Raw genomic sequence first — 13,366 nt, forward strand, 5'->3', positions numbered from 1 at the left:
ACTTCTAAAACATCTGCTATAATTTAATGATTTATATGTTGCTTGCAAAACATTATTTAATCAAATGCAGGGCTAATTTTAAGTAGCCTACAATGGAGAAAGATGCTTCTGAGACCATTCACACAGAATACGTTTTTGCATTTATAAACGAGAGACATACACTCAATTAAGCCTTTTTTTCAAGATTTACGCATTTCAGTTAATAGTAAAATTGTATCAAATTGAATTGAATAATCCACATATTTATATTCTGAATTAAAAAAAAAAAAGAGTAAAAAAAAAAAAAGAGAGCTTAATTTTTTTTTATAAATCTTAAAGAAGATATTTTGAAGAATGTTGGTAACCAGACAGTTGACAGTAGCCTTTGACTTCCATTGTAGGAAAAAAATACTATGGAAGTCAATGGTTATCAACTGTCTGGTTACCAACATTCTTCAAAATATCTTCTTTTATGTTCAACAGAAGAAAGAAACTCATACAGGTTTGGAACAACCTTGAGTAAATTATAACAGAATTTAATTATTATAATTTTTTACTCATTTAAAATTCTTAATTCATATTATGAATAAAATGTAAGGATTATTCAATTCAATTTGATGAATTTTACTATTAATTGAAAAGCGTAAATCTTGAAAAAGGATTACTTTTTTTTTTTTTTTGGGAGTGAAAGGGCAGTGAAATGAAATGAGAGCAGTGTAATGCAAATCTTTAGTTGCAGGGCAGTGGGATGGAAAAAAGCAAGGCCCCAAGATGTGATTTTTAAAAGCTAAACTACTTTTCACTTGAGTTCCGCGTTTTTTTAACACGGGATGTGCAAGACACGTCAAATACGTCCGTCTATTGCATATTTATTTACATAGAAAAACGATGGAAAATAAGTGCAATGGAATGCAAAAACACAAGATGGAGGGCAAAGACATTTTAAAAAGTAAGGTCTAGAAATGTGTTTTTTAAAAGTTGACCTACTTTGAACTTGAGCATCATATTTTTAGAACTCAAGTGTCCTGCACGAGACACTACAAAAGTCAAGACTTAAGCGCAATGGTCAAACACGTCCGTCTAGCGCATGTTTACAAAGAAAAAAACCCGAAAAGTAGCGCACTGGAATGCCATTAAGGTCTATCAGCAGGGGCTTACTGGATCATGCTAACCAGCCTAACCTTATACCCTTACAATCCCGCTGGAGAACTTTGTGGTTAAGTGCCTTGCTTAAGGGCACAAATGTAATAGATCATGACTCAATTGTGCTTTATGTCCTTCAAACCAGCAATCTTCCAGTTACCAGCCCTGAGCTTTAGTCTCCAGTAATTTAAAGTTAGCTATATATCTCCAGAAAACAGTTCAGTAACAGACGGCTTGCAATTCTATTTAGTGCTGCTAGTGACACAGAAACTATACATACTTCATTTTCAATGCTATGCTAACATTTTATGCTAATAAGCAGTGAATTCAAAACAGTCAGGTTGTTGTTGAGATATCAATCTCAAATGCTTTTTTAGTCTCAAATGGAATATGTTGACTCAACTGGATTTGGTGTCTGATAAACTAAGTGTTGGCAGGCCCTAGACCTCCAACCGAGTGTGCGTTGATGATATAGCCATTATCGAGATGAACTCCTTACCCGATAATGTTTCTTATGGGAGCTTGCAGCGCTCCTGATGATACTGGATACTCCAAATTAAACCAGGCAATTCACCTCGATGTGTCAGAGAGCAGCGGGTTTCACCCTACGCACCTGATTTACATGACAAGACCAGCCAGTGTTTACACACTCATGCTAGCATATTTAAGTGTGTAAGCACCATATCTGTCTTTAACAGTCAGCATAAATACAAAATAGGACACCATTTCTTAAGCTTCCCCTCTCTTTCCAAGCCAACATATTGTATTAGTATCGGCCTCTCTGAATAATTGACTGGCAGATTATAAATGAATTTCTTTGGCATCTACCGGTGCCCTCTGGATCATCCCTAGCCATGTGGACAGCATGCCAACAGCCTATCTTTTCTTTTGTCCACCTGTCTGCGGTGATGTTTTTGCATATGAAGGGTTGTAACAGTACAGCATGCAGCTTAAGCTGTAAAAAATATATTTTTGATGCTTGTTAATTTGAATTATAAAATGAGTTAAAGCAACACAATTGCTAAACATTTTGCTAAACACACTGTCCTGGAGTGTTTAGCTCCAACCAGCTCCAAAACACCTGCCTGGAAATTCCTAATAATCCTGAAGACCTTGATCAGCTTGTTTAGGTGTGTTTAATTTGGGGTTTGAGCTAAAATCTGCAAGACATTGGCCCCCCAGGAACTGAGTTTGACTCCCCAAATTATTTTTGGAGCATTAACTGAAACTGGGCAGTGGATTTTTTAGCTCCCAGAATGCTTTGCAAAGGGCTGGCTAAGGAGAGTCACACATCCGAAGTAGCACGTGCTTGCGCAGCACCGAATGAACCATATGGATTGTTGAACTAAAGAATCTGTACAAAATCATAAAGAACCAACAAAAAACAGACATGATTGAAAAGCTGACTTTCAACTTTGCCTGTAGGTTTGATTCGTTAAATTTTTTGGACATGTTTATTGTGATGTGTTGCTCAAAAAGCGTTCAGCTACTTCAGATGTGCATCTTGCATCATCAAAACTAAAGTTCAGTTCAGTTCGATTCCAGTTACTGGCTTGAAAGAATGATTTGTTCAAGAATCACATGGGATGAAATCTTCTAAAACAAATTGAGTACAAATTGTTATTTAACCCCTTCAGACCTGAATTATGTTTTAAGTTTCTGAAAAATATAAAAGTACATTTTCCCAGCTCATGAGGCTTCTATAAATGAGACCAAAAAAAAAAAAAAAAAAATGTTTGGCTTTAATTGTAATTTTTTTTGTCCATTTCAATGGACGTCAGGTCAAAACAGGTGTACTTCACAAAAATGTACCAACATAAAATTAAATAATAAACATAAAAATTGTTAGTATATACTTAAAGCTTTTTCTCAAGGTCAAAAACTTTTCAACAGTATATCATTTCAACTTTAATTTTGAGGCTTTTGTTTTACAGATTGCACATTGTTTGTATCAAACTAAATATCTTAGAATCAATCAATATGGTCATGTTAGAGTCATTTTCTTTGCGCATCTTTCTTTTTTTAGATCAAAAACTTGAACATTACAACATTTCAACTTTAATTGTAAGGTTTTTGCTTTATAGATCGCACATTTGTTTATTCATAACAAAATAAACCTAGGAATCAATCAACGCATTCACGTTAGAGTAATTTACTGTGTGCATCTTTGAAACAATTTCTCTGTTAACGATTTTCTTGTATTTCTACAGTACATTACTGGCAGCACGGTTGCCATGCATGATGCATGTATTTCGATTTCCAGTAACTGTACTGTAATTCACTTTACAGTACACAAGATCAGTACTGTAAACTATTTGTACTGTATTTCGTCATTTGATCTGCTTTTGCTGTAACTACAGTAATTATACGGTATTGTACTGTAATATCTATATCGATACATTACTGATAAATATTATTATAATTTTCAAAATAATTACTAATAATTATAATATTATATCATAATAAATATAATATGTAGTTATTAGGAAATATAGGCTATAGTAGGAAAAAATATGGAAATCAATGGCTATACTGTCAACTGTCTAGTTACCGACATTCTTCAAAATATCTTCTTTTGTGTTCAGCCGAATAAAGAAACTCATACAGATTTGGAACAACATAAGGATGAGTAAGTGATGACAAATATAATTTTTGGGTGTACTATACCTATAAAGGTTTAAATCCAAAAATTTAAATTGGCCCATGATTTACTCACCCTCAAGCCATCCTAGGTGTGTATGACATCGTTCTTCTTTCAGACGAATACAATCTGAGTTATATTAAAAAATGTCCTGGCTTCCAAGCTTTATAATGGCAGTGAATGGTTGTTTCTGTTTTGAAAGTCCATAAACGTGCATCCATCCATGATAAAAGTGCTCCATGCGGCTCTTGGGGGTAAATAAAGGCCTTCTGAAGCGAAGCGATGCGTTTGTGTAAGAAAAATAATTCATTTTCAAGTTACGCTTTAGATTTATGTCAAATCTGTATGTTTTGTACAGTTTCGCCGGAAGCTAGTCATTTTACTTTATAAAGTTTTAAATACGGATATTTTTCTTACATCTCCATCTTCCTCATCATCACTCCACATAAAGTCAACATCTGAGATACTTCCATCAGCTATATGTTCAAGCACTTCAAGAACTATATATTCTGGATATGAAAAAGTTTTAAAAATGTATCGGTACTGTGATATAGATTTTTTATATAAGAAATTTCAATCAGCATTACTGGACTTCAATTACTGGAATGTGATTTCAGTAACAGGCTTTTGAACCCACTGTCCATTCTAATGGACAGACACATTTGAAAAAATCCTGATTTAAAATTTGAAATTCTACAATCGATTTTTAACTTTAATTAATAAGTTCAATCTTTCTATTTTACATACAAACTATGAAATACTGACAAACATATAAAAAAATTTAAATAAAACCATAGAAAATGTTGCTTGCTTCTGTGTTTGGAGTGAAGTGCTGACATGCTTCTCTTCAAAGTAGTGTTTTTTTTTATAATTACTACATGCAGAGCTTTACTGCCATTTGATTGGATGACAAGCGTCCAATCTAATGGACTGCAGGCTTTAAACTAGGTGAAATGCTCCAGAAGTAAAAAAAAGGGGGGTTGACATGTGATGTCCATTGTAATGGACGCAGGGTCTGAATGGGTTAATTGAGTAGATTCTATGGGTTTGTTTCTACAGTGTATGTTGCCCTGTCTGTGACCAGTGTGTCTTTTATCTAATCCATTGTTTCAGTGGGCTAACACAAGCTCTGGACAGCTGGGTTGCATCTTCACCCTAACAAGGCATAATTGGATTTGTAGGGGATTTACTGACTCAAGAGTCGCTTAATGAGGCTGTATGTTTGTTAGAGTAAACTTCACTTGTGTTGACGCACTCAAACTCTACAATTACAGAAGCACACAACAAATACAATTGCGCTGTCAAACAATATATAAAACAAGGAATGTTGTTACATAATAGGCTGTTACCAGTTCTTTATTCATGGAAATGCCTCATCTAATCCATCTCATTATGTTTATCAGAGATGTTTGTTTATAAACAAATATTGGAGTTACATCATCATAGGATGGTGATTATGATATAATAGGATCACCTGTTCTACTACACTGGTGATGGAGCCGTTGTCACACCAACAGTGCTGATTAATCGTGTGATTAAATCTTGAGATGTGTCACTATGATAAGCCGTCGTAGAGGTGTGTGTTTCCATGTGATGTACCACTGGGATATCGCACACCTGAAAGTGTTACAAAGGGGAGCTTGCTTGATGAGATGCTGTGCTGAAATAGTGAAAGGTTGGATTAGTTATGTCATCAAGTGAATGGTGATGATCTAATGTGGTTTTAAAAAGGATTGTGTTTTTAAAACCACATTAAAAATGGTTCCAAACAGCACTTGATTCAGGTTTTTTGGTGCTAAACAGAACCTCTAGTTTTTTGGGGGGAAATTCACAAGTTTTAGTTGCCTATAGCAATGTCTGATTCATTAACGAATCCTTCTTTTGAGTCGAAAAATTATGACAGAATTTTAATTTTTGGGTGAACTATCTCTTTAAGTAGATTGTACAAAAATGCTTGATTGAGGTCAGACAAATTCGATACCAATTTGCCAAAATGTCAGAGCAAGTCAACAACTGAGTTATTGAACAGCAATATTTTAAATAAGTGTATATCAATATTTTTTACTTAAAGGGCATCTCTCGCCAAAATGCAACCTAGGGTCTTTTTGTTAATCTACCCAAGGCGAACTTTCATTTAAAAGCATAATTAGAATGGAAACGGCACTTTTAAGTTTGACCGTATTTTCCTTTTCGGTCATATTGCCTTTTGAATGGGAGTGCATGGGGCACTTCTATGATAGCATCAAAAATCGCTATTTTTAAAACACTAAGAAGGCTCGACACAACATGAAACTTTGCTCAAAGTATCACCAGGGGCTCTACACATAAACTTGAGCATTGAGAACATTGTTTGTGTACACAGAGTTTGCTAAAAAAGAAAGATTTTGAACAACTCACTGTAGCTGTGTCCGCCGGCATTTTGAGGTCATTTAAAAATAGCGATTTTAGATGCTATCATAGAAGTGCCCCATGCACTCCCATTCAAAAGGCAATTTGACCGAAAAACGAAAATACGGTCAAACTTAAAAGTGGCGTTTCCATTCTTATACTTTTAAAAGAAAGTTTGCCTCGGGTAGATTAACAAAAAGACCCTAGGTTGCATTTTGGCGAGAGTTACCCTTTAATATAGATCTTATGGAGAACAATTCATCTGTGCATGTTTCATTTTACAAAAAAAATTTGACCTTGTAATGTTCAGTCAAGATGTAATAACTTAATTGTCTGGTGAAATATGCTGGACTTCTCAAAAAATTTAGTTCACTTAAACCCCTCATCTCAACACTTAACTGCAAACTTGCATTCATCTGCTTTTGAGTGAAATGCCCACTTGTGTGCAGGCTTAGATTCTGTGTTGTGTCTGTTACAAAGGAAGATCACCTTGCCTTCTGACTGATGTTGTTACGTGTGTGTCCGAGTGTGTACTGTATGATTGTGTTAAGGATGCACAGACAGTGACATAACAGTTCTCAGCTTACTTGTGTGACAGAAAACTCCTTTGGTCGCCAATGGTCAAGTGGCACAGAAAGTGGTTAGTAAACAGATATATCTTTAAACACCCACAATGCACCACCGTATAGGCCTAGTGTCTGTAATAACACAATCTTTCAAAAATCCTTTCATTAATTAATCGTATTATCACATAAAATGTGTACATATAAAATCATAATACTTCAACAACAAAAAAACCCATGCAGCATATTAAAACACCGCTATTATACGTACATGCCAATAAAGTAATTCGTCTACAATAAAATAACCTCTATGTTTACCTGAACGTGACACTGACATGCAGTGTGTTTCTGAAGAGCACAAGAATGCGAGTGCAATACAACCGAACCTGGCGGATGGCATCAGATGAGCGCGTGGTGGCTTGACTGCATCTGCTTCCATCACTCAATGCCTTTTCGTCAGGTTGCTTCCCTGTCCGGGCCAAACATGTCAGCACTAGACGGCAGGCTCACTGGCTGAAGCGTCACAGCACCCAAACAGCGCCATTTGTAGCCCACGCTGTAGCTGCTGTCCATACTAGAACTGGATTTCTTAATTAATTTGCTCCCTGGATTCATCCGAACGCTCTACTCTTACCTTGCCTGAAGTAGAAATGGGCCCGAGGGCAGAATCAGAAAGAGGGGAAGGAGAAAACATAGGAGAGAAGGTAAGACGTTGAACAGGATGATAAAAGATATGGAAGAACGCTATATATAATGAGCAGGTATGTGATGCTGTGGTGTCAGATTGGGGTTGTGAATTTTTAACTTGAGACATAATGATATGTCATTCATTAAACTGTCTTAGATCACGGACAAGAAAAGAGCGTTATTATGCATTAAGAGTGAAAGTGTGTGTCTATCCCATGGGTTGTACACTTTAGCGCTGAGCAGTCCACAATGTTGCCCCAAAATATTTGGATACTAATGCCACACCAAACTGAGTGGCATTTATTGAATTTATTAAAGAAAGGGGGTTGTATTGATTTCATGCGTTTGTAATTCAGTTTAAGCTAACCTAGGTAAACCATGGGGGATATTCTTTTTGCAATAACAAGATAGTCCCTTGCTTGGTGTTTCTATGGTTTGAGGTTTCTCCCTTCACCAGGCAACCAGAGAGCACTGAGGGAACTATAGTCTCTTGAGCTTATTTAACTGATGCCCATAATCCTGTAAGATAATCATCTTTACCTGCAGACTGTAGAAATTATGCTTGCACTTTATTTTAAAGTGCATGCACTTATGTGTACTTACAGTGTACTGTGCTTTCCTAAGAAAATACTGGTAATATAAAGTATGGGTTAAGGTTAGGTTTAGGAGTAGGTTCAGGGTTAGTACCTAGTTATTACCCAGTTATTGCAATTACTATAACAAGTACATAGTATGTACATGGAAACAGGACTGTAAAATAAAGTGCGGTTACACTTTTTTTAAGGTGTCTTTGTTACACTTTTTTTATACATAATATTTTTTTATTAAAACTTTTTTTATTACAATTTTACACAAATTAAGTAACTACTTTCTATAGGGTTATGATTAAGGTTTGGTTTGGTTTAGGGTTAGTTGTATGTGATTATGCATAATTTATAGTTATTACTGTAGTAAACTACATGTAATACTGACACTGTAAAATAAAGCGTGTCGGCCAAATGTGAGTGTTGTTCCTGTAAATGTTGATATCAGATTCCTCCTCCTTTGGTAATGGGGAATGTCTTCAAGGCTGTGTCATAGCCTTGAAATGAATCTGCATATTTTGATTTAACACTCAAGATCAATTTCAAGATGACTGACAGCTGAAAATTTGAATTAGTTGCATTAGTTTCAAACAGAGGACAGAAAACCACATTCAACGCTCAGCACACCCCTTCAATATCTATAAAATATATAACAAATACACTAAACAACTACATAACTTTTCATTGCAGAAAACTATCAGAAGCCTCATGTAAAAAGATGCTCGTCAAACCGCTTTATCCTCTACAGGTCACGGGTTGCTCAACTATTTAAATTATATTTTTACATGATTAGCTTGCATTCTAAATATTTAAAAATTCAGTTTTTTCAAAGGGACTGTTGTGCAAAATAGCAAAGAAAACACATCTTGAGTTTTTGTCAGCGATGACTGCACGCAAAAACAAAAATGTATGCATTGCGACTAGTGTAGTTCAATTCATAAAGAAATTACTCTTTTCAAGTCAGTTCTTTTAAAGAATCAAAAAAAAAATTTCAAAAAATTACGAACTCAGTATCAGACTCTTGAAACTTTTACTGGATTAACTCCCTGAATAAATCTGTGAGAGTGGCTACTGAATCAACAAGACTGACTCAAATAATATGTAAAGTGATCACTAATAAAGGTCTATAAATCAAGTTTTGTGTAGGCCTATACTTAAAACTTGTTAATTAGTGTGATTACTATACTACCCATTTACTTGTAATACCTTTAAGATCTTCAATGTTAGTAACTTAAAAAAGTTAAGTACAAGCTTGTAGTTTAAAGTAGCTTGAAATTTAAAAGTAGCTTCCTTGACAAAAGTGGGGTCATTGTGACTCAATCCTTGGCCTAGACAGCCCACGGGGCATCTGTGTTTGGATTCACCGTTTCACGTTTAAAGTCTAGGTCAAAGCAAAAATGAAATCCCTAGTAACAAAAGCAAAGCTTCTCAGAGTAATTAGATGTCAGCTGAAATTTTAATTTAAACATGATGTTGAATGTTATCATTGCCATCCTGTCCCATGTGTGTCTGCATATGGGTTTGTGTATTTGTGTGTGTGATAAGGATTAGCCCATGTGAGGCCTGGCCCAGACAGCTGACCTTGATAGATAATGTTACTCATGCTGCTTATGCTGGCATAAGTGAGTGGGGCATTGTCAGTCTGTCTCTCAGCCCACTCATTGCACTATACTCTACTGTTGAACATAGACATCTGTATATCTCTAGCATCAGTAAATGCCAACTGTATTCGTGAGAGATTGGAGTGTTGTTCTTATTCATTCATTTATTTCCATCAATGGTGCTTGCTAAGGTTTAGAATAAACCCCATAATCCTAAAGACAAGGTTTTAGCATGCAACTTGTCCTGGGTGTTAGTGCAGCGGATGTGAATGATACAGCAAAAGGTGTGTTATTACTTTTATAGGTATAGTATTTTTGCCTGGTAGATGATAAAACAAGTGAAAAGTCCCATAGACTTGCACTAAAGGAGAGATCTAAGACATTTCTCAAATATCATAGGGACATAGGGGTAAGCAAACACCCAGAACACCCTGGCAAACGCATAGCAACATGCTAAAAAATACTCCAGATTAGCAACCACAGAGCAATGCCCTGGCAAGACAACATCCCTCAGCAACTTGGCCGTAAGTTTTGCACAGACATTTAGGAACTTGATAAGCACAAGTTTTTTTGAACATAGAATATAAGTGTACCAAGTTACTTTTAGTGACAGAATGATTTAATTAGCATGCTGAAAGCCTAAGCTAATACTATAACTATAAAGAAAACTAACGATGACTATTTTAGTATCCACACCAATGGACGATAATGTTCTGTTTACTATAAGTGCACAATGTAGGTCATCTGTCCGCTCTTTAAGGCAGGATGGATTCTGATTGGCTGTCAATGTTTTTTATCATTCATTAGTAGGAAAAAAATAGTTTTGAAAGTGATTCCAACAATATTGTTTCTCTGTGCAGTTTCCGTTATAGTTGTGGTGTGGACTCTGCTATCCTTTTAAATTTAGAACGCCTATATCTGTATCGATATAGTTATCGTACTTAGTGTTAACGGGCCTTTAGACGGTTTGCATGGCAAATCCCTCCCACAAAATTTGTGCCTTTAAATGCATCTTCACTGGAGCGCTGTTGCGGCTATATTCAGGCTGACATCTTTGGACTTTGTGCCAATGCTTATGCTGTTTTTTGATCGTCTTGCTGAGTGTTGTGTTTTTTTTAAATAGTTAAAAATAGTCTTTCAAAGGTGTGTCTCATAAGCCAACCAAATTAGATATATACATGGCTTCCTTAAGATCTCCCTAAATATTTAGCTTTTTCTATGTAATATTATTAAAAATGACAGTGCTACACTAGGTGAATTTAACTGACTATTTGTCAGATACATACTGCTTATACCGTTTAATTTTATTAGGGCAAGTGCAGGCTTAAATTGGTCGTCAACATACTTAACCGGTTAAAATAGACTGCCATCTGTAGTCTCGATAAGGCGCACATATATGTGGTCATGTGCAGAAATAACGTCTTAGCAAAGGTGAAGACTTTACCTCTACTTTATCTTTTGGCTTCCTAAACGTGTCACATGTGGTTAATCCCTTACTCTACAACACCTGCTATTGGATGACCCTTTTCTCACTTGAACGACTTGTATCAACTTCTTGATCGACATATGCTTAAATTGCACATCTGCCAGCTAGGTCATTAGCCATCAGTCTGTTGCATTTATGAATTTACATTGTTAAACATTTGTAATATCATTGGTGATACTGATTTAAGCCCTATTTGGATGGGACTAGTTTAACATGGAAAGGTGGGGTAAAGTAATTATTACCAGAGCTTCTCTGTGATTTTAGTCCCGTCCGAATGTGCCATCTCAGTAATCATTACAGACAATGTCAGTAAAGATTACGGCGACTTTTACCTTCTGTAAAAAGGTCCAGAAAAATTACCTCAGGTAATTCTAATCCCGTGCGAATAGACCAGCTGTAAAAATGTACGTAAATATTCTGTAATTTCCTAAATTAGTTTATAAGTAGTTTTCCGCAGTTTTTCAAGTATGGAGGCGCTTGAAAAAGCATTCAGTTGCGTTCTAGGCGCTGGGACAAGTCTGTGGCAAAATCCCAGTGCTTTCCACAAACCATTTAGATCAAAAAGAAGATTGAAAGCACTTGTTAGAGGCACAAAACATCTTTTAGTTTGGTAAGTGCCTATTATCAACATAATCCAATCTGAAGTTAATTAATACATCGTTCAACCAGACATAACTGTTATATATATATAAATATAGGTTAAATGTTTGCGCACGTGATATCAGGAAGTAATGTAATACACACATGACAACAGGAGGGTGACAGCGGTGCGTAAATCGAGTTACCCCTCCCATTTCTGCTAGTTTTACTGAGATATCTTATCCCATGCGAATTGGCCGTTATTATTACAGATGTCCTGTGGTAAAATTACATTATTCCATCTACCCTTGTCAAGTTAATCCCGTCCGAATAGGACTTTAGTAACCACAAAAAGTTTGCACAATATAAGTAGCATTAGATGAGCCAGAAATAGCAAGGCTAGAAAAGGTCTAGCATCATTTGGTGAAGCCACTGGATTTTTAAACCTATTTGATTATCTTATGTGCCAATATTCATGATTTTGTAAGAGTGGCTTAGATGTACTTTTTTTTGGCCACAGTAAGTCAAAATCACTCTTTTGCTTCCATGACTATATAGCCAAAATAATTTCTTATTACAGTATAGTCTTTCTTCAGTTCACAGGAATTGCTTCTATTCTTCAGTTCTTTTACTGCCATAACATTCCTCTAGAATAAGAACTTGGAACTAAATATTTTACAGTCTGGGTGAATTTTCTATATACTTTAAAATATGAACATATTTCCCAACTGTGTTCACAACTAGGAGTGTCCAATCTTGTTCCTGGAGGGCCACCTCCCTACAGAGTTTATCTCCTACCTTAATTAAACACACCTGAACCAGCTAATCAAGGGCAACAGGATCAATCGAAACTTCCAGGCAGGTGTGTTGGACCAAGTTGGAGCTAAACTCTGCAGGTAAGGTTGGCAACCAGGACCAAGATTGGTGACCCCTGATATATACCGTGAATGCAGGGGTGTCCAATCCTGCTCCTGAAGGGCCACATTCCAGCACTGGAAACAGCTAATCAAAGTCTTGAGGATCACTCAAAACTTTCAGGCAGGTGTGTTAGAGCTAAACTTTACAGGATGGTGGCCCTCCAGGAGCAAGATTGGACACCCCCGTATTATTGGTTTAAAATCTTTTGCAAAAGCTGATCCTAATTCAAATTTATCTGTTTTACCTTTGGAGAAATTCGATAGAAGAGGTCAATTTATTTAACAACAGTTCCCGGCTGTTCTATTTTAAAACAAATTTGTTTCCAGAAGGCCTGTAATGTCATAGTAGATTGTAACACATCCACCTCACATCAAAAACCCCAGCGGCCATGTGATTGCAGGCGAAACATCTGTTACATAACCATTGAGTGACACGATTTAAGTGATATGTCTAAGGTCTTCCAAATGTCAGTTACAATGTAAACACAAAGCCGGTAAACACATTCCCATTCTCAGTTGATGGCAGGTGCACAAGATCCAATTTGTCCTCTCCTAAGTGGCGCTGAGAGATGTGGGTATACACATTAGACCCCACGTCCCCATGGATGAAACAGTCAGAAATATTATCCATGGAGGCAAATGGCGGAGGTATCACTATGAAGGGCAGGGCTAGCTTTCCCACTCTCTCCGTGCTGTAGCAGGAGAAACCAAAGCCTAGGTGTGCATGCTGGGAGATAAGATTTCCTCTCTGCACTTCGCTGCTGTTTGTCAGCGTCCTGGGGGAATGTAAGCAGCGGA

The 13,366-nt window shown here is 36.4% G+C and overlaps 1 protein-coding gene across 5 annotated transcripts in view; it reads left to right on the forward strand.

Annotated features, from left to right (window-relative positions):
- Positions 1 to 13,366, forward strand: part of dyrk4 (dual-specificity tyrosine-(Y)-phosphorylation regulated kinase 4) — a 35,663-nt gene that overhangs the window by 4,130 nt on the left and 18,167 nt on the right. Inside the window, exon 1 of one of the 5 annotated variants that reach the window (XM_082160159.1) lies at positions 6,990 to 7,418. The exons of 3 other annotated variants lie outside the window; for them this stretch is intronic. In XM_082160159.1, coding sequence (XP_082016285.1) covers positions 7,365 to 7,418 — 54 coding nt within the window. In that variant the 5' untranslated portion in view covers positions 6,990 to 7,364. Of the gene's footprint in view, positions 1 to 6,989; positions 7,419 to 13,366 lie in introns of those variants that run through there. One more of the 5 variants, XM_082160163.1, reaches the window with a different exon arrangement.

This window comes from Leuciscus leuciscus (assembly GCF_965113295.1).
Source record: "Leuciscus leuciscus genome assembly, chromosome: 25".
Classification (NCBI taxonomy): domain Eukaryota; kingdom Metazoa; phylum Chordata; class Actinopteri; order Cypriniformes; family Leuciscidae; genus Leuciscus; species Leuciscus leuciscus.